General features: G+C 40.4%; 1 protein-coding gene across 4 annotated transcripts; it reads right to left on the reverse strand.

The window, feature by feature from the left end:
• Nucleotides 1–5,019: 5,019 nt before the first annotated feature.
• On the reverse strand, nucleotides 5,020–21,345 carry LOC115051643 (spindlin-Z-like). 4 transcript variants are annotated; one of them, XM_029515158.1, is made up of 8 exons: nucleotides 21,209–21,323; nucleotides 12,710–12,927; nucleotides 12,018–12,110; nucleotides 10,654–10,702; nucleotides 10,334–10,469; nucleotides 9,669–9,786; nucleotides 9,044–9,277; nucleotides 5,020–5,665 (listed from the first exon to the last, which is right to left on the reverse strand). In XM_029515158.1, exons 3-8 carry the CDS (start codon nucleotides 12,055–12,057, stop codon nucleotides 5,466–5,468), a joined length of 777 nt encoding a protein of 258 aa, XP_029371018.1. In that variant the 5' UTR covers nucleotides 12,058–12,110; nucleotides 12,710–12,927; nucleotides 21,209–21,323; the 3' UTR covers nucleotides 5,020–5,465. The 4 variants fall into 4 exon arrangements, with proteins under 4 accessions (XP_029371018.1, XP_029371019.1, XP_029371017.1 ...); XM_029515159.1 differs by lacking the exon at nucleotides 21,209–21,323 and adding an exon at nucleotides 20,955–21,201; XM_029515157.1 differs by lacking the exon at nucleotides 12,710–12,927 and having other exon boundaries at nucleotides 21,209–21,345.
• Between the last annotated feature and the right edge of the window lie 977 nt (nucleotides 21,346–22,322).

Here is a 22,322-nt window from a genome sequence, read left to right on the forward strand (position 1 = left end):
CTTTGGGATTACTTGGATTTCTGCATAAATTGTCTATTGTTGTGACTTAGATGAAGATCAGAATACATTTTAAGACCAAACTAAACTAATAACGCACAAAATAATTATGTTTTCATGTTTTTATTGAACCCAACATGTAAACATTCACAGAGCAGGGTGGAAAAAAGTATGAGAACCTTGGGATTTAATAACTTGTTGACCCTCCTTTGGAGCAACAAACTTTTCCTGTAGTTGTAGATCAGAGGGGTATTCCAGGAAGTGGGTTATGTGAAAACTCTGAGATTCAGATACCCCTCTTTCTGGAACCAATAACTTCGAGTTTCCCTCATCTCAGGGTTAACATCTTCATTGTAAATCACCATAGCAACAGACTCTGTGAACATAACCAAATCAAAATCAAATCAAATCAGATTTATTTGTATAGCGCCAAATCATAACAAAGTTACATCAAGGCACTTTACATATAGAGCAGGTCTAGACCAGGTCTAGACCAAACTCTTTATAAATTTATTTAAAGAGACCCAACAGATCCCCCGATGAGCAAGCACTTGGCAACAGTGGCAAGGAAAAACTTCCTTTAAGAGGCAGAAACCTCGAGCAGAACCAGGCTCAGGGGGGGCGGCCATCTGCCTCGACCGGTTGGGTTGAGAGTGGGAGAGAGAGAGAGAGAGAGAGAGAGAGGCATTGGAGGGGGGGTGGGTGTAGGCAGGAACATGTTGTTGCATGAAGTTCATGGAGTTGAGCTGTAATACAGAATTCATGCTATATGGGACCAGGAGGTGTTGCAGGAATAACCTACTCACTGGCAGGTTTTCTTTAAGAAACCCAGTGTTTCTACCTTTTTCCTCCCACACAAAGACAGCTGTTGGACATGGATTGCCCATTCATTCCCAAGCCGATTGATATCGAAGGCCAAGTAATTTGAAATGCTTTACGTGGCGAGAGATTAGATGTCCTGGCGTTTCCAGAAGAGCATCTGTCATTTATCTCAATAACCTTACATACATCACCAACCTCACACACTGTGGACGTGCGCTAACATCACAGCTTTAAAACATCAGTGATGCAGAGCACTTTGGAAAGGCAACAGTGTGTAGAGCTGTGAGAAAATTAACTCTTGCACTTCCCAATGATGGGAAGAGGAATTCATTTTTTTCAAATGGTAATTTTCTTTACATCAGTGATGCAGAGCACTTTGGAAAGGCAACTGTGTGTATAGCTGTGAGAAAAGTAAATCTTGCACTGAAACGGCTGTTCCCAATGATAGGAAGAGGAATTAAACAGGATTGCAGGTGACTGATTTAGACATCATATATTCTATTATTTTAAATTATATAAATTCTGTTGCTCTCCCTGTGGCAGCAGACAGCGTTTCTTCCTTATCATCATCGTCACCATCATCATCATCCTCCTGTGATACAGGAAAAGATTCTGTTTCAGAATACTTTGAACAGCCACTTGAGGCACGATCTGAGTCTGGAATACTTACAGCTGCCGGGTGTTCAATTGTTTCAGTTGGAGGCTGAACGAGGCAGATGACACCATCCACAACTATTGCGGGGGGGGTGTAGATTTTATACACAAGAAGTGTATATATGTAAGTTTTATTTTTTAAAAGACACAAGTTTGTATTTACATCTGATGTAGGAACTTGTGTTCTGTGGGGTGACCCTGGGATGCCCTCAGCTCCTCAGCCTCTGTCAGAGGTGGTGGTGGCAGCTCCACTCGTTTTTCAGGCCTCTGCCTTCTTTCTGATGGCTAAGCAGAATTCAAATGTTATGTTTTTTTAGATTAATAGATTTTATTTCATTCGTGTACACATTGTCACTTTTTGAATTACTTCAATAAAAATGGGTACAGATTGAATGATGTCTTCATCTACTCAGTGGGCCATTAAATGAGATGACGTTAAATTAAATTAAATGAATATTTACTTTGTACCTCACTTTGATTTATTTATTTATTTTTTTTTTAATTGACTTAAGCTATTAAACAATCATAGCCCAACAAAATATCCCTTACCTTTTTGAATGATGTTTTGATATTTCATTTTTTACTCAAATCAAATCAAATCAGATTTATTTGTATAGCGCCAAATCATAACAAAGTTACATCAAGGCACTTTACATATAGAGCAGGTCTAGACCAAACTCTTTATAATTTTACTGCTTCCAAATACGCTTCTCCCCTGATGGACTGCACCTTACGTTTTACTTAATGTAGATTTGTAAACAAAAATGTTAACGTGCCAGAGATTTCTGTAAGTCTTTAGCTGACACTCTAGGATTCTTCTTCACCTCAATGAGCATTTTGCGCTGTACACTCGCAGTCATCTTTACAGGACGACAACGCCTAGGGAGAGTAGCAACAGTGTTGAACTTTCTCCATTTGTAGAGTCTTACCATGGACAAATGAACATTAAGGTTTTTAGAGATACTTTTGTAATCCTTTCCAGCTTCATACAACTCAACAATCTTGATTGTAGGTCATCTGAAAGCTCTTTTGTGTGAGGCATGGTTCCCATTAGACAATACTTCTTGAGAACAGCAAACTCAAAACTGGCATGTGTTTTTTATAGGGCAGGGCAGCTTTAACCAACATATCCAATCTCATCACATAGATTGGACTCCTGGTTGGCTGACTCCTGGTTCTGATTCGCCCTTGGAGTCATCAGCCTAGGGGTTTGCATACTTTTTCCACCCTACACTGTGAATGTTTACATGTTGTGTTCAGCAAAAACATGAAAACATAATTTTCTGTGCAGTATTAATTTAAGCAGACTGTGTTTGTCTATTGTTGTGACTTAGATGAAGATCAGAACACCTTTTATAACCAATTTATGCAGAAATCCAAGTAATACCACAGGGTTCGGAGACTTTTTCTTGCAACACCATTGGGTTAGCAGGAGATTCTTTAAATTCTAATTACAGGGTACAGCAAGGATGATTATCCTCCTGAAAGAGGCCACTGCCATTGCTAAATAGATTCCACAAAGGGTAAGACTTTGGCCCAGTCCCAATGCACCCTCTAACCCTACTTTTTAGCCCCACCCCTGAACTTTGTTGGTAGTGGTGTCCCAATTCCTTTTTTCACGTAGGGGTAGGAGCTATGAATCTAGCCCTTCAGATCAAGGGTTTTCAGATGCTGAGTTTCTGAGGAAGGGCCAGAGAGCAAGCCCCAGAGAGCGAGAGGATATGGAGAAGTCAGAGAAGAAAAACCACAAAAAATTCACAAGAGACAACAGATGTATTCAGTGTATTCTTCTCCATGTAGCTCTTGTTTTTTTTTTTTTTAATCAACCTAAGCATGATGAGCGCTAAAAAAATGACCACAACCGTAGACTCCGTGTTTTGTTTTTTTTTTGTTGTTTTTTTTGGTTGTTGATTTTTTTATTGACAAAATTTACATTGACAGAGTACAAAAAGGGTGAGGTGGGGTACATATGAAAATTAAATAATGCCCATTGAAACCTACATGAACCATAGCCTCCATGTTACTGCTGGGACTATGCAGTGACGTAGCAAGTGGTGTCCCAATTCCTAGGGAAGATTACAAAGCCCTACCCCTTGTGGCTTCTTTTTTAGGGTTAGGGGTAAGGGGTGAGGAATAGGGGTAGTTAGTAGGGTGAACATTGGGATTGGGCCTTTGTCTGGCACAGTGTTAAGGTGACTAGCTCATGTCAAAGTAACAGCTGCATGAATGGTCTCCCTGCAGAACACTGCCAAAAACTTCACACTACCCCCAAGAATTTGCCTTAGTTCATTAACACAGAGTGGATTCCTCGTGCCATGCCTTCATCAAGTAAACATGCATGCACACGGCCAGTCAAAAGATGTTCAAGGAAACCTGATGAGCCAGGACACCTTCTTCCTGTAGGGGGATTTGGTGGCGACAGGGGTCACCATGGGACTACCCACCAGCATGACCAATATGTGGCTCCATGGCCCCATATGCAACAAGCTCAGCAAGCAAGCTTTAACCGCCAAAAACCCTGGTGACACTTCACCAGTTTTCCTTCCTTAGACCACTTTTGATAGGTACTGACCATTGCAGACTGGGAACATCACACAGAGCTGCAGTGCTGGATTTGGTTTAACACCATCATACAGCCATAACATTGTTACTTTTGCCTATTTTTCCCGAAGCTTGATAGTTCAACTTAACTTCATGGCTATTGTATGCCATTCACTGACTGGTGTCATTGCAAGCAAGTTAATTAATGTTACTCATTTCCCTCTCAGTGATCATTATGTTATAACTGATTGGTCTAACTGCAAATGCAAATTACAATCAATATGTTCCTCTCAAACTAAAAGTGCAAATCCGTACAACACAACTTTATGAAAAACATGCCAGTCATGAGTAATCAATTAAAAGTACATTTGTGAATAATAGCAGTCAGCTGGAATTACAGGACTCTGACGTTGAGCACCTGAATTGTCCACTTCTGCCTGATAAAGTTGTTAGTAATGACACATAGAAAATTACTATTGGCAAGTAAACTTCAAGAGTCAATGGTGTGACCGTTTTGTTAAGGTTATGATTCAGACAACGATTTGGTGACACTGAGTGAGTGAGTGCAGATAATGCTTCTACAAAAGCAAATTATAACCAAAAAAAAAAAAAAAAGGTTGAGAAATTCCATAATCTATCAGAAACGGGCTCCCATACTATGGTGACGCCACTCTTTACTGGAACTGACAGATGAGATTACAGAAGTCCTTCATATCACTGAGCTGTATTGTTTGCTTTATTTTGAAGAGTCCCAAAAACAAACACAAGCCTGTTTTATAACATCACGGCAACCATTTCACATTGTGATCCAAAGTTGCACCTTGTAGTCATTAGTTTGGAGGCACCTTCCACCAGGCTTCTTCAGTGGGATTCCAGCATTTTTCTGTGGTTAGATTTCATGTAGGAATCATGAAAGAAATGGGATATCTTTATTGTGCTGCCAGTAACTCCAGAGATCCTGAAGATAAAACTTTTCAAATCTTCAATAGACGTACCACATTTCACTTTTTCCAACTTTCACTGGATAAAGTCAGACACAATGAATTTGAAGGCTCAGTTTCTTTAGGTGTGAGGGATGTGACGTTTTTTTTTTTTAGTCTAATATTTTCACAATATTTCCCGAGGTCATACAGCATTTTTTTGAACAGCTTTTTGTACATAATAAAGTGTTTTCTAAAAGTTTAGGACATTGTTGGTGAAATTCAAAACTACATTATTAATTTTGTGACATTTAGCAATCTAGGATAGGCATATATATATGAAAGGCCCCAACTTAACCAAGCTTATCCTCAAGAAGTATTTATATCCTGTGTTCTTCTACAGCAAGAGTCTATTTTGAAGTTTATTTTTTCGTTTGATGGTCCGAGGGACAAGCACTGGATCAAATGCTTCAGATGTTTCAACGCATGTTGAACAATGTTTTTCAGAGTGGTTCATGATATCAACTTAGTTTATGAAGTTTTGACCAGGTCGTAGACATAAATTAGGAAGTCATCATCAAACTTGATGAAGTAGACAGAGGGTTTTGCTTCCACTTGGTGGATGACCATGCCCGTTCGTTTGCCGCCATCCTCTTTGGCGTACTCGACTTGCTTACCTACCAAGCTGTCCACTACCTCACCAGGTTCCCTCTCTGTCAGAATACCATCATCTACGGAGACACAGAAAGAGAGATGTTACCACTGATCCTATCCTCTAGTGTCAATTGCTTTATATACTTGAATTTAGGAAATCAGGAGGTGATGGTCAGGAAACCATACCCTGCTTTAAAGTAAATGTGCAAGACTGAAATGCCATGAAAACCTACAAGAAGACCTCATCAGGTGCTCTGATAATTCAACTGGTTGCTGTATTTTAATGATATAAAAAAAGTCAATAATTTAAGCTACAAATGCAGATCATTTTAACAGGATTTATCTCAGATCAAGTTTAAAGACTGACTCTGATGTTCAGGCTCTGTCTTGTGTGTGGAGAAAAAATAGTTTAAGAAATATACATTGGTCAGCCATGACATTATGACCACCACTGCATAATGAGTGGGTCCTCAAAACATCCCTGTTCTGTCAAGGTATGGATTACACTTGAATTCTTAAGGTGAGCTGTGGCAAGTGGCACCAAGACTTTGGCAGCAGGTCCTTAAAGTCTTGGAAATTGCTTGGTTGAGTTATTATTCCAGCATGTCCCACAGCTGAGGAATTGTGGGGCATATCAAATCTAATCAAATCAGATTTATTTGTATCTCAAATGGTACAAAGCACAGACAGGTGCCAGGTTTGTGACACCCAAAAGGATTCAAAGAGGAGTATGAACTGTGATCAGTCCAAAAAATATATCTGCAAAGAAGCACAGTGGCATAACAGTTAGACTGTTGCTTCGTTGTTGTGGGTTTGATTCCTGGTCGTGTGAACCTTTTCTTTTGAGTTTGCATCTTCTCCCTGTGCCTGCATGGGTTTCCTCTTGTTTCCTCTCACCCCCACATATCCACATATACACACACACACACACACACACACACACACACATAAAAAAAGCCAGAAAAACTAAAAACTAAACAAAAAATATGCAAATATGGTGACTGACCACAAACATGTTCCTAAAAAAGTAAATAAAAGCAATAGAAATAGGTAAATGAAGGGTCATGGGGTCACCAAAACCAATAGCATTCATCCTTCTCTGGTGGATACAAAATTTTATATCCAGATGAAAAGATTGTGGTGGTACTACAGGAAATTTGCTGAAACATTATCAAGCTACTCTTTTATGTAGCCAAAATGCCTGAAAACCTGGTCAATAATTTCATTTACTGTAATTTCTGGATTATAGAGCGCACCTGAATATAAGCCGCAACTGCTAAATTTAAAGAGAAAAATGGTTTGTACATATATAGGCCACACCTGTTTATAAGCCGCAGGTGTCGGAAATATGGGAGGAAATGGCATATGGCAGGAATTATGTTACACACAAAGATTTTGCCTTTTCGTCAGATCGATCGACTTTAACTTGAAAGCTGCATCATATGCATTGCTTTGTGCATTTTCCACGATAAGGGTGTGTGCATGAAGCGCAAAATAAATGACTAATCTGAAGCATTTAGTGTGGGTGCGTTTAATTTAATTCAAACTATTTTATTGTGACCTGTTACCTGTTGGTAATTTTATTAGTCTGATGTGACGCTAAATGTTTGGCGGCATGAAGCTCGTTACCCGTAAAAATCCATCTATTAGCTGCGTAGTTGTTTAAGCTACAGGGCTCAAAGCGTGTGAAAAAAGTAGCGTCGTATAATCCGGAAATTACGTTAAGTCATTTTCTGGAGGTAGATATCCTTGGGGTCAAACCAGCCCCAAGGATCAAATGTGTTATTATATTTGAGGATAATAGGAGGATTAATATACTCGTGTGAATACAGCGTTATTGTTTTAATGTTAGGTACTAATTTGTGTTTTATTTGTGTAATGTTTTATTTTTGCAGTAGTAAAAATACAGAAAAGAGGAGCCTTGTGTGTTAATTGGAATATTGTCAGCTGGCTGTCTCGCCTCACAGAAGAATATACAAGGCAAGGGCAGTACAATAAACAGATGCGAACCACAAGATCAGGAACCTGGAAAAAATATGAGTGTATGCTTAGGAAAAACTTGTCTGGAAGAAAGTAGCCATGACACAGCAAAATCAAGCTAGAGGTGTCGGGGAAGCAACTGAGAACACAAACACTCCTCAAGCACCTGATGCTAGGTCACAGTCATCTAGAGCATCCAGCGTACACTTGCAGTGGTCATTATTAGCAGTCTCTTTATCGATGGTCTCTTCTGCCGCAAAAGCCTATGCTAAGGCAAAATCTGCCCGGGCCCTGAGAGAGAAGCTGACGTGATGAAGCAGAGAACACATCTGGAAGCAAGAATGCTACAGTAAAATGGCAAATTTTGAGTCCAATCTTCATCTTCTTAAGTGCTAAAGAAAAGCTGCCGCAGCTGAAGCTAAGGGTGCAGTTTATGAGAAGGCTGAAGTTGAAAGCAGGGGGAATTTTGCCTCCCTGATGTCAGAGAACTATTGAGTGCAATACAGCTTAGTTAGGTCTTGAAAGTGACATGGTACCAAGGCAACAGGTCAGAGAGTCAGAGGAGTGTTGTCCTGGAAAATAGGGCAGCGACTGACTGAAGAAAAGGTAAATTTATTAGTTTAAGATAACCCATAATAGATTTTACAAATGAAACAGAGATTTGCAAAGTGATGGTCAGCTAACGTTACTTAACATACTGGTAGCTTAAGTTAATTGGGCCCGGTGCCAACTCAGTGATGCTAACGTGGGTAAACTAACTGATAGCATTAATCTAATATCTACACGCCATGATGTAGTAACTGCTGACTGCATTTTCAGATGGGGTTGTTAAAATTCTCAAAGACTCATAAATTATGATGGTTAGGTAAGAAATTGTAATTTAATGTTCACACTTGTAATCAGATTTGAGTGTAATTTATCTGATGAAACTCAAATTTTTAAGTAATCGTATTAGACAATTAACATTTGACAGGGAGGAGAAGTGGAAAAAAGTGAAGGAGTGCAGAGCACAGCAGGGGGAGAGCTGAGTGATGGTGCTAACCCAACCCTAACCCATCTAGCTGTTTATAATGTATTATTCTTATTCATTTTATTTTATTAATTTTTTACTTTTTACATTCATCCTTTATCTGATATTGTGTAAGGCTGAGATGTATATGTTGTAGTGGTTGTAAGAGAAAAAGCCATTTCCAACTGGCACTAAATTCATCGTTACATTTATGATTTTTATGGAGGCCTACTAAACCTGTTATTGAGTCGTTAGATAGTTTTTACTGTCAAAGCATTTACTTTCTAAAAAATAGTCATTTTGGCAGCATCCTTTTACACATGCCTACTCACATTACTAAACTTACTACCCAGATGTTCATGATACACAAAAGGAGAAGGTGAGCTCTGGGAGGCAGTGAAGATTCATCCAGGACGTTTAAGTAGTAGTATAATACCCACCTGTTTAATAAAGTAACTTAACTCACTTGAGTCAGGCATGATACGGAGATCTCCTTCTTTATAGTCGTCCAACAGTTGGTACATATAGAGAACAGGGTCTTTCTCATATGTAATGTAAAACCAGGTGGTCATAATGGGAGCACGGGCCAACACCATCCCTCTCCACTCCTCCTTTGGACCCTCCTCTGTCTCAAACATGTGCTCCACTGCTTTACCTATCATGGCATCTGCTAGACTGACATCTGTCAGACGGGATTTAGCTGAAAAACATAAAAAGAAATACTAATATTAATAATGTGCATTCCACCCACTCCAAACAGGGATAATAGATATGAAAAGTGGGGCTACTTATCTGTTCCTTTTCTGTCCATCATATACAGTACAGGCCAAAAGTTTGGACACACCTTCTCATTCAAATGCATAGGAAAGTGTGTTCAAACGTTTGGCCTGTATTGTGTGTGTGTGTGTGTGTGTGTGTGTGTGTGTATATATATATATATATATATATATATATATATATATATATTTCTTTCCACTAGCTGGATAGGAAATTATGTATTTGTTATTTGTTCAAAATGATGCACAAAAGGTGAAGTCATGTTGTTAGTTAAATGAAATGGGCTTATCCTTGTATATAGGATGTTATCTTACCTAGTCTGTCAGGGAGCACCTCCAGCCCTTGAACCCTTTCATCTTTATGAAGCTCCAGACCATAAACACAGTCGAAACCATCGTATTTTATCAGATAGAGGGCCGGGTTCACTGGCACCTGGTTAAAATACATACAATTTAAAAAGCATTATTGTTAAATTATTGGAATAACATCAATAAACAGTTCCCTCTTTTAACCTTTTAAACCCATAGGAAGATATTATCATATTTTTCCCAAGTTGCTATCATTAAAAATATCATGGAGTGCTCCACATTTTCAGAATCAGCAAAACCTCAGCTAATTATTTTTCATTGCAATAGGGGGGCAAGACCAAAAGAAGTTACCAAGTTACACACACACACACAGTAATCATGAAAAAAAAAATCTGCTCCAAAGCCTCTAATGTGCTAATTATCTGATTGTCCTTGTGTCTTTTTCTTTATTCTGTCTGCAACAAACTCAGAGCAACCAACAAAGACACAACTCAGCACAGATTTATATAGACAGAATGGGCACACTATCTTTAACATGGACTGCAGTATTAAGAGAACTGCATAATTTGGGCATCATATCAAACACCATTATTACATAAATTCTCTGCCTGTCTGCCACTGCAGCCTCCACTAATCCCACATTCTTTCAGTTATTACTTAACTTAATTTACCTGGTCAAGCACCGTTCCTTTCCAGACCACATGACCTCCTCCTTCCTTCCATACGTGCTGGATCCTGCAGCCAACGATGTTGCGTCGTGGTGAGGACAGGGCTTTAGTAGTTGGACCCATACTGCTCTTATGTTTCCTTCACAGTGACATAAAACAACAGTGAGCGAAATCTCATCTCATCATCTGTTTGATGTCCTTATCTGGGAAAATACATTTCCTGGAGTCGAAAATGAAATCAGAATTACAGATGAAATCTGAATAAAATTTGATTATTCAGGCTACAACTAAAGTACAGCAAATTAAACATCTTAATCACTCACTTATGGGGGTTCTTTTTCTTCATCATACTTCCAGAAACACCTGCATGCCCTGAAGAGAAAAACAAATCTCAGCACATTTATCAAACTAATTATATTAAACAAAAATTAAATTGATGATAGGTAAGTTCCACTCAGACTGCTTTTCTACTGACTGGCTTCAGATTACTCAGTCATAGCCAGCCTTACAGACTCACATCCCACTGCTTTATTTTGACTGCTAGACAATATTATTTACAAAAGTACCGTTTAGTATGGAATTGGTGGGATTTCCTAACCCGCCAATTCTGGCTGATTAGTTCTGCCAATATCCTTAGGAGTGCCCAGGTGATGGTCTTATAACATAATAAAAAGTCCAAAGGCTGTCATAAAAAGCTTTATCTAGGCTAATCTCAATTTATTGATTTTCCACCTGGAGCCTGTCTACTGAAGAAAATATTTTAATTTGTCATGGTAAAACTGATAAGAAATATATATTTATTTGTGAGGACAGTTCAAAACTATGTTGTGAGGTCATGGACAACTATCAGTGACTTTGCACAAAAAACTGCATGTGGTGGCAACTTTTATTAGTTTTTCAAAAATTTTAAATGGAGCTGTTGCAACAGGAGGAAAATTTAATGCGACAATTATCCTGAGCTAAAATAATGACAATTCCCATGAGAAAAAAAACAGCGTCTAAACTTTCTTTAATCACAGACCACATCATTTTCAGTGACCATTGATCGCATTCATTTTCTACTGGATAATCCATTTCCAATCCTAGCCAATGTGGGGAGTAAACCCTGGACAGTCTCTTCCAGGGCCAACACATATAGACAGACAAAGAACCAAGACAGACCACTTGCATTCACCATTCACTCAAATTGCAGGCAATTTAGAGTACCCAATTAACCAAGACACGCATGTCTTTGGACTAAGGGAGGAAACATCCAAACTCGACACAGTAAGACTACAGAGCTGGGAATCAAACCCACGATTTTCTTGTGATTAGGCAACAGCGCTAACCACTATACCGCTGTGCTGCCTAGATATGGCACAGAACATTGTAGAAAAGTCATGCGGCCTCATGGAAAGGCAAGCTAGACAAGTCACTCATGAAGATTTTCATGATCCTCCCCAAGATGGCAATTCACCACAATCAGTTTATTGTGTTTGGTATTTTTTCGTGATATGCCAATTTTTTTTTTTTTTTTTTTTTACAATCGCTTGCTGCTTGCTAATATGAAATGATTTCTGTCACACCTTTCCTTGATTTTGATAATGTAATTGAAACAAAAGAAAATCAACCAGGAAAAACACTAATAGTTTAATGATATAACATGTCACTGTGGCTGTTTGCCCAGGCAGTGAGGGTGACCTCTGACCTTTATCAGCTGTGTGTCTGTGTCCCGCGGCGTTCTTCATTCATCTGGAGGCAGGGAGGCAGCCCTGCTGCCAGACACAGCTACAACACAAAACTGTTCAGGGATAAAACAACAGAGGATGACAGAGAGCATGACATCTACTGTGACAAAATAATAAAATTGTCATTGCAAGCATAGCATTATTAATTTAAACATAATAATGAGAGTATTTACAGTAATCACTCCAACTCTATTCTTTACTTCCTGTTCCATCCAGTCAAAACGTCTACTCAGTTACTGTTTAGAACATACTGTCTTAAGTGAGTAATAAGACAGTGTTCAAGAGGCATCATAGTGTGAAAAAAAATCTCAGCTTTTATTTACATATGAACAAAATGTGGCATGTCAAAAATTATTCATTGCAAACTGTCACAGACTATAGGAAAATACATAATTCTATACCATTCCAGATAGTCTAAGCTGTTCTAAAGCATCCTAATTACCCAGACCTATTGGGAACAGCTGTTCAAACGAGACAAATGAGCTCACTAAGGACCTGTGGGTGCACATTATGGCTGCTCACATGCCACAAAAAGGCTATAAGGCCATGTCTAAATGCTTCCAGTGGCTACAGTGCAAATTATAATTAAAAAATACAAGACATTCCACACTATAAAATCTCAGAGGATGTGGTTGGAAGCCAAATGTTACACCTGTGCTGATAAGGTGGATAGTGAGAGAGGTGAAACAAAATCCAAGGATCACCACCAAGGCCATCCTGGAGAATCTGAGCCCTGCTGGTGGCAACGTCTCAAGGCAGACAGTCCAATGGACACTACACACTGCTGGGTTCCACTGATGCAGACCAAGGAGGATGCCACTTCTTCAGATAAGGCACACAAAAGCCCACTCTGCCTTTGCAAAAGCTCATCTGGACAAAAAAGAAGACTTCTGGTTTGCAGAGAAACTCGGCCTTGGGCACCACTGGACATTTCAGCACGACAACCACCCAAAACACACATCAAAAGTGGTGAAGAAATTGTTAGCGGACAAAAACAATCTATTGATTATCGATAAAGGAAAGAATAATTTTGGACATAAAAGCTGAGAAATTATGTATTTCCCGAAAGACCCCTTATGTGGTCTTATTTTCTTTTGGGAGAAGCTTGTGTCATTTCCAATAAAAAAAAAAACAAAAAAAACATGCTGGTTGAATAAAAGTAACTTAAAGTCAAAATTTACCTGGGGTATGACTAATTCTGGGCCTAACCGTATATTTAAGCACTTATATAAATATAAAGTTATGTTGACTTTTGAATACAACATTAATTCATTAATTCATCTTCAACTGCTTATCTGTTGCCAGGTTGCCAATCCCTGCTCACATGTGGTAAGGTACACCGTGGACAGGTCGCCTGTCAATTGCAGGGCCAACAGACAGAGACGAACATCCACTCACAATTTAGAGTCACCAATTAACCAAACCATGCATGTCTTTGACAGAATGACGGTGTGAGGAAGCCGAAGTACCCAGAGGAAACCCACGTAAAACCACAAATCAAACTCCGCACAGAAAGGCGCCCGGCCCAGGAGCCAGAATCGCGAACTTCTTATTGTGGGGCAACAGCACTAACCACTATGCCGCCATGCTGCCCTGGAACATTAATCATGTTCATATTCCCTGATAACACGATCTATGCTGGCACGTTACACAGCTGCGTTAGTTGTGGCGGGTGTCATTGGGTGTCATTGCATTAAGTCCTTTGCCCAACATCAGGATGCTCGGTGGATAGGTTAATAAAATTCCATACATTTTCATAAATTCTGTGTTATATCAGGATGCAGATCACTTCACTGCACTGGTATAACTATTCCATCTGGTTGTACAGAAAGTTGTGGTCAGCACTGTCGCCTCATAGCAAGAAGATTCTGGTTTGAACCCATTTGGCGAGTGTTGCCTATTGGGTGCAACAATCATTTCATATTGGAATGATTTTAGCCACTTTTTTCTGTACTTAAAAATTGATATATCAGAATTTTCATAGGAATCCATGAATTACAAATCTTATGTGGTGAGCTTCAGTTGTAGGAAAACATTTTTTACATTTTATACACCATACTCTTAGTCTGGACAACAGCTAAGAGAATTGCAATTCAATTTGCAGCAAGAGTAAGAGTTTTTGTTTGTTTGTTTTGTATTTTTGAAAAGTTTAACTGCTCAGTTTTACGCAAGAAATTGTTGTTAGCATGCCATGGTAATTTACTCTTTCAGGAAATGAAATAACATTTTAAGTCAAGAAAAACACAACACAAAAACAAATAAATACAGCTATAAAATAAACCTTAAAATGTACAAATAAGTTGGTAAATAAATAAATGAGTAGCTTTCTATTTTAAAATAGACATTTATTTACTTATTCATTTAAGGAGACTTACATTCCTAATGTCTCATTTATTCCCCAGCTCTTTGTATATCAATCTCTTATATTCAAATAAAGGGATAGGTGGCAGGAGGACCCACCAGCAGATGAGATGTACAGATTTTACCTGTTCAACAGACTGTACAGGTATAACAGTTAATAATCAAAACATTAAGTTTTAATTAGGGTGTTATTTTAAATGTAACACAAATAATGACTCAATTGATCAGGGTAAAAAATTAAAGGTATTAATAACATCTGAATATCTTCTACATATTATTTGAGCCATTCAGTAGATGCTGAATTGTCAATAAAAAAGGTGCATGTCTACCCCTGTGGTTGCAGACAAGAATAGGCAGTAGAACATAGATAGAATGCAAATAGTTTATGTAGGCCTAATAAGATTCTAAAATCTGCATTCTCAGCATCAGATCTATGTGTATTAAACAACTCAAGCTGGAAAATAAGTGTGGAGTTAGGAAATAAAACTATAGTTGTGTTTTAGGACTAGGTGAAACAATTCCTTATTTAGAAACCTGAGATGGAAGTGGTGGTGATAAGTTCCAATGCTGTGATGGTGGCAGGTCTGATTGAGTGGGATGGAGAGGGCGGGTTGTAGGCTTAATTGCGGTCACCAGGTGGGCACCCTCCTGAGCTGGTGTTTCGATGATAGGCCCACAACGCCTCCAGAGAGCTCATTGGCAACACCTGGCATCCCAGGTGTGCCCCCCTCTGATTTCAATCCTTAGTCCCGCTGGTGTTTGTAGAAGTCCAGGTGATATCACGCCTCTTCACCAATAGCCACCGACTTGCTTCTTCTGCTGCCCCGGAGAGGGCTTTCATGGTTTGGTGTAGGCTTTGGCTTTGAACTCCCAAGTCCTTCAGTGGCCTTTTTGTTGACTTGCCCACGAAGCCTCTGCATCCGACTTCCACTGGGCAAACCTTGGCTTTCCATCCACGTTGCTCAGCATGAGTTGTCAGCTCAGTGTTTTTAAGGGTCTTGTATTCGAATGCCTCCACCACCGCAGCCTCCCAGGGAATGGTAAGCTCAATGATGTACACAGCGCGGAGTGAGGATGAACAGAGCATGAGGTCTGGTTTGACGTTTGTTGTGGCAATCTCAGACGGAAAGCAGAGCCTTTGGTTGAGATCTGCCGCCATCTTACAACCATGAGCCTATTCAAGCTGGCTGATGTCCGATGTTCTATGAACCTTGCCTGCCTTTGCACCTTCTTGAATGAACTCCCTTGCAGCTGTCGGATTGAATGATGGGGGAGGAAGGGCATTGATCTTTACACATCTGGCCTCCAAGGTAGCTGCTAGGTACTTAAGGACGTGGTTGTGCCGCCAGGTGTAACGGCCTTGTGACAGGCTTGTCTTGCAGCCAACCAGGATGTCTTTGAGCATTGAGGGAGATGGACAGAGGGGGCATGTGGGATCGTCTCCGTACCATCGGTTAAGGTTAGCAGGGGAAGACAGGACGTCATACATGGCACGTACAATGAAGGTTAGATGAAATGCTTCCATGCCCATTAGCTCAACTCCCTCCCATCTCATCCACTGCCCTCGTTGGGCCTGTGAGACAGCCTTTGCACACCTCGTTGCCTGCTCGGGCCGATGCACCTCCTCGATGACCAGCCATCATTGCTGAGATGGAACTGCCCGATGCCATGATGTTCTGCTCTCTCCAAGGCCAAGGCACCCTCTACCCTGTTACACAAGGCAGACGGTGTCTCTGTGCATGAGGTCTGATGTGCCTGCTGAGTAGCTGCAGCTGGGGTCCATTTCTTACCGGTCACCAAGGTAGGAGCTGTTTGGGAAACGTATAGGTCATGGGACTCTCTTAGTGTCATTTCCAACCTTATTTTAGAGCGCTTAAACTCCTCTGTGTTGGGATCGCCTCACATGTGCTCTGAAAAGAATAGAGAGGCCGATATGTCCTTCCAAAAGCCTGGGCCAGAGTTGTTTGAAAACTGCACCATAAGCCCCATGATCCACACCTAAGGTGTGAATCTGTGTTTGAACAGGAACTGAACGTGGATATTGGCTCGATGCCCCAGTAATGTCATACAAGTAATAAAGACGCACAGCGACCCTCTGCTGATGCTTTTTCCCAGTGCACCAGTTGCAGTAGAGAGCCGTCCCAGCTGTCTTCTCAACTGGATGGCTGAAGGGAGCAACCTCAAACTCATCACGTCACTGTTGTCTGTGGAGCAACTTGAACCACTCGGCCGAGTCGAAGAACGTGCTGCAGACACCTGAAGTGGATCTCTCTCTCTCTCCCTTTTTCTCTCTCACTCTGGAGGAGCGGAGCAACAAAAGTAAGAGGCTTACGTCTGGGCAGAGACAATTAGAATAGCGTGTATTTTGTTTTATTTGGTATCTTGTTTCATTTGTTCTGTTATGCTTTACTTTGTTTGTTTGTTTTAGCTTCTTTAAGTCCCATAAGTTGTAAACTTGGTTGGTGCCACAGATCTCTCGTGTTGGCTGTCACCGTGATCGTTGATTAAGCAATCTCACTTGTTAAAGGACCAATACCCGACCAGTGAATGCCCTTCACCAGCTTCACTGTTGTGTAGTGACATTGTAATTATCAACTGTGGTGCCATCGTCTGTGATTGCTTTCTCCTCCTCTGTTCTCCCCCTCACACACACCTCACACACTCTGCATTCACCTTGCCTTGATTGTGATTGCGTGATCTCAGCTCTGTTACCACAACTTCAGTAACTAGGCCCAAGGATCTCATCCTCTCTCTCAATCTCTTTGTTCATGCCATTCGCAAGCTTGCAATTGTCATTCCTAGCACTATTTGCTAGGCTTACCTTTGCTACTGCTATAGCTATCACCATCGCTAAGGCTATCGACACAGCTAATCCACCTTTATTACACGTGTTTCCTATTGTAGTTAGTAACTGATGTGTGCCATTTGAGAATTGAACTATAACAGCCGTTTATCCTGAGTGATGTCATTTTGAATAATTATTGCTACGAATAAATTCTGTTATAATTTAATCCGTCACTGTTTGTGATAATTGTGGCTATAATAGTGACAATTGCTGGATTCATAACAGTCCGTGCTAAGAGTCACTCCTTTTTGTTAACCTTCTGAGACTGTATCTTGATTTTGCTAATTTGGACATTGGTCCCTGGTAATACGGTGGTGCCCTGACATTTACTTATAGTAAACATTCTTAGAGATCAATGATCATTTTCCATAATCATTGATATTAATTGCCAATCTCCAAATTGCCCCAACTAGTGCACAACATCTGCAAGGCTGGAAACTGGAAGCTCAAGGATGTCTCTACCATATAGTCCGATGTTGCTAAAATATCTTAAGAGTCCCAGCCACTTCTTGCCAAATGAGCTCACCAACCTCTCCAGCTTTCCTACCTTTGAGATTGGGACCTCAAAGATGGTGAGTGGCCACATCAACCTGGGTAGGAGCCTTTGTCCTCCTACTACCCACCTAGAGGCCCGGAAATAGTGGAACGCCGTCCAGAGGAGACTGTGAGGAACTGACTCAAAGGCATTTACAAGATCTAAGAACATGAGAACATTGGGTCCTGGAGCGGGTGCAGCTCTTGCCCGACGTACAATTCTCACCACTTCACTCCACTGGCTGATGACCAGGTGATATTCTGGGGACTGTATCGGTGGCATATCAGGTGGAAAAGTTGTTGGTCTGCACCGTTGGCTGTCATTGTGGTTCCATTCGAGGTAAGCTTCGAGATCTTTCTTTGATGTTATGACTTTGCCACTTTTGTCCTTTGTGAAAAGGCTTTTTGCAAACTTGAAAGAGTCTTCCTCTTCCTCAGATTCTCAGCTCTCCTCAAGGTTGTCAGTCGGTTCTTGATTTCTGCTTGCAACAGGTTTATTCCCTCCTTCTCCTCCTCTGGAGCTTTCCTCCATTTCAGCTGCCTTCTTTCCTTGACTAGCCATTGGATCTCCTGCTGTCTCCTGGATGTTTTCTTCCTCTTTTGTAAATCAGGTCTCCCATTCTCTCAAGCTTCTTCACAGCCGTCCCCCTCAGTTGCCCCAGGAGTTTGCTGATGTCTGTGTCAATCACCTTCCACTCCTTTTTCTCACAGGATTTTGGCCACCTGATTTGTGGTTTTTGCCCTTGGATCTTCTTCTCGAGCGCAGACGGTTGGGCTTGTGGGGCACCTCTATGTTTGGCTCCTCCTCTTCCTCTGGAACAGGGGGATTGATGTCCTGCAGACTTTGGTTTTGGTCCTGCTGCTGAACTTTACTTGACTTACTAAACCTGCTTTGTAAGAAGTTACGGTCAATGCGAGTTCCCTGTTGCTCTGCCATCAAACACTTTTTCACACCTTGGTGTCTTCTCAGGCCTGCATACGATGTTACAAATAAATGTTAGAAAATAAAATAAAAAATACTTGTAAATTGCTAGAAGTCTTCCTTAAAAATTTTGTAATGCTGCTTTAAATGATGCTGCTGGTGACACGACTGCCACTAAAGCAGAATAGGTTAAGCAGCACAAGCAGCAACACAGATTCTGACCATGTGACTATGTAGAATCTTGTGACTTTGTTTTAACTTTTCCAGTAAAGGTTTTTCTTGAACAGAAATTCTTGTAATAATAATGATGATGATTGTTATTATTATTATTGGTTCCAGTACAAGAGGTCCCCATGCTGCTGAGGGAGGCAGAGGGGACAGTGAGGTTAATGGAGGAGGATCGAAGGGAATGGGCTGGAGTAGCGATGTGAGGGTCAAACAAATACAGAGGGGCAAGGTTGTGGATGGCCTTGAAGGTGTACAGAAGGAGTATATGTTGCTTGACCAGGAGCCAGTGGAGTTTCCAGATGATGGGGGTGATGTGGCAGTATGAGGGGGTTTTGCTGATGATACGGGGAGCAAAGTTCTTAACCAGTTGAAGTTAATATATGTATATTCTTGTGTGTCAAACTAAATGCCAAGGGAAGTGCTTAATAGTGGTGGTCAAGTGAAGCATGCTACTTGATGGAAAAAATATTGACACAAAATATATTTTTGCATTTGATGACATCGCTACAAATTTATTTATATTTTTCTGTTTTTTCTGTTACATGATTAATTTCATCTCTCAAACCCACTGGTTACCTGCAGATGCAACTGGTAGCAATATCATTCCTGTTGCTGTGGGTAAAACTTGACGAGTAATCATGTTGTCCATGAGCAATGTTGTGGACAGGAGAGACTTCATTCATCACTTGAACTCATTCTGCTGAGTGCATAACTTGCAGTGTAGTGCAAGCAGAGAGGTAGAGTCTACTTCCACATTAGGTTCAAAGATGGATGTGTAAGGAACTATGAACTGAAAAATGCATTAAATTCATATTGATCTCATCAAATCCCATAATTTCCCTAACACAGAGCTACGACTTAAGCTCTGTGGACCAACAACTACAACTAAGCTAACATCTCTTTTTATTTTAAAAGTGACTGCCTAATGTTTACAATATGTTTCACTTACTTCAAGGAGTATAAATTCAGTGCATCCTGCAATCCTGCAGTCAATCATTTTGCAGATGAGGTTCTCTCTCACTGTATTTTAGTGCTCAGCTATATACCAGTGGTAATTATTCATTAATTTATTCATCTTCTACAGCTTATCCATTTCTGGGTCACATGGGTTCCTGAAGCCAATCACAGCTCATATTGGGCAAGGGTTGGGTACTCCCTGGACAGGTCACCAGTCCATTGTAGGACCAACATACAGACACAGACAAACAACCACTCATACCTACAGGCAATTTTGATACACCAATTAACCTCAACATGCATGTCTTTGACCGGGGGAGTGATCCTGAGTAACTGGAGGAAACACATGCAAAGCATGGGTAGAATATGCAAAATCTGCTAAGAAAGGCCCCAGGTCCAGGGACCGAACCCACAACCTTCTTGTTGTGAGGCAACAGCGCCACTATTCCAATGTGCTAGCAGTGATAATTCATTAATAGTTTTATAAATAATAACATCAAATTTTAAGAAAGCCAAAGCTATCAAATTTAAACATTCATAAAACACAGGAAACTTTTGATGTGGATTCCCTCAGCCCTCCATCTGTCCGTGACGCTCACTTTGCCCTCTACAGTCCAACTATAGTAAGGTGCAGGTAACTCCTGTGGGGCAGGGGGCAGGTAGCACCAGTACAGCTGGGGGCAGGTGAGTTCAGGACCATCACCAACACACATATGCTTCGAATTGGTTAGACCGAGGCAAAATATATTTCCCTAATTTTTAAAACTACTTGACTTTTTAAAATTACTTAATTGGCTGAGTTAGAATGAAAGAATGCAAGACACAGAAAACTGTGCTAAACTAGACTAGAGTACACGTTGTCACTGCTTTCACCGGGAACTATTGCAGGGTTTTTACTCTGCCTTTCTCTATTGTTAAATGAGGTATGGTGTATCTAACAAACCGGCAAGGCCAAAAGTAAATAAATATACTGTCATCATCTCCACTTACAACAGCCAAACAGGTTCTACAGGACCAGCGTCAGCCATGTTGTTTGCCTTTTTTACTTACTAATATTTCGTGGTCCAGATCAGGTGGGGGAGCCGTGACAGGCAGACATCAGGGGGCTGTCTAATAGCATTTCTGCAGAGAAGGCAAAAAGACAGAAACACAGCGGCACCCTGGGCTGCCTTACTCAGCCTCTCCCCCGCTCCCGAACCGTCAGCAGGAGAACGCAACTGACAAAACTAACACTCACCGTGTTGTTTGTGGCTGCAGGCTGACAAGCTAGCGAACATAACGGTGCATGTTTGATTCTGTCTTACCGTTACTGTATTTCAAAAATGGAGGTCGAAGGGGGCAGCGGCGGGTTGTCTGTCCGCAGAGCCCGTTTCGAATTCACAGGAACTAGCAGGGACTCTTCAGCCATTTCACCGTGGAAAAGTACGTTAAACATGAGGAAATGTAATATTTCCGGTTAATCTTTTCACAATAAGGGATTAGCCTAATAAACACTCGGGAGAGGAGAGGAGAGGAGAGGAGAGTAGGGAGTTTATATCCTGTGCCCACAACCTTTAAAGGAATATTATATACAGCAACTTGTTTAAAATATCCTAAGTGAGAAGGATATCAATTAATTATGTGCATGTGTTAGAGCTTTTTGTACGTTTGTCTCTATCTCTAAAACTAACTATACTGTCAACAAAAAAGACAAAAATCTTCGATTTGTAAGAAGGTATCACCACCAAGATTTAAAAGGAGCAGTAAAACATAAAAGAAATTAATCCATTATTTATAACATTAGTGGTAGAGGAGTAACAAATATGAGGCTGTCATAGCAGTCCAGGCTTGGGACATCGTGGTTGTATATTTTTATGGTATTAATTCCGATTTATTTTTTTGTCTTTATTTCCGATCACATTGCTGTTAACATGACGGTTTTCACTCTCTTTCTCCCTCCCCTGCCTCTTTATGTCAAATAGTGGAACTGAAAGGAAATGCTAGGGCACAGACTGGCGCATTACGCATTTTTTCTTGCCTGACAGTGGTCCATCCCGGTGCTGAATGCGACAGCGGAGGAGACACAGACTGATCAAAATTATAATATAAAATAATTTTAGTCCGCGTTATTTCATATTTCACTGATTCTTGAGAATCGGGACAAAACACGTTTTGAAAATTTACACTATACTGATCAGGGTTATATATTCATGTAGATCTGTGCTAATCATACATGTAAAGGTGCAGGCTGGAGGTTAAAAAACATTTTTAACAAATTCACATGCTTACCTTAAAGACTTGATTTGTGTCAACTCCATCAGACACACTAAAAGTATATAATTATATAATAATAATAGCCCAGCATGAATTTTAAGTTCTGATGTATTTGTAATAGTATTTAGCTATTCTGATATGCAATAAAATATAATGCATAAACTT

Source organism: Echeneis naucrates, chromosome 12 (genome assembly GCF_900963305.1).
Source record: "Echeneis naucrates chromosome 12, fEcheNa1.1, whole genome shotgun sequence".
Classification (NCBI taxonomy): Eukaryota; Metazoa; Chordata; class Actinopteri; order Carangiformes; family Echeneidae; genus Echeneis; species Echeneis naucrates.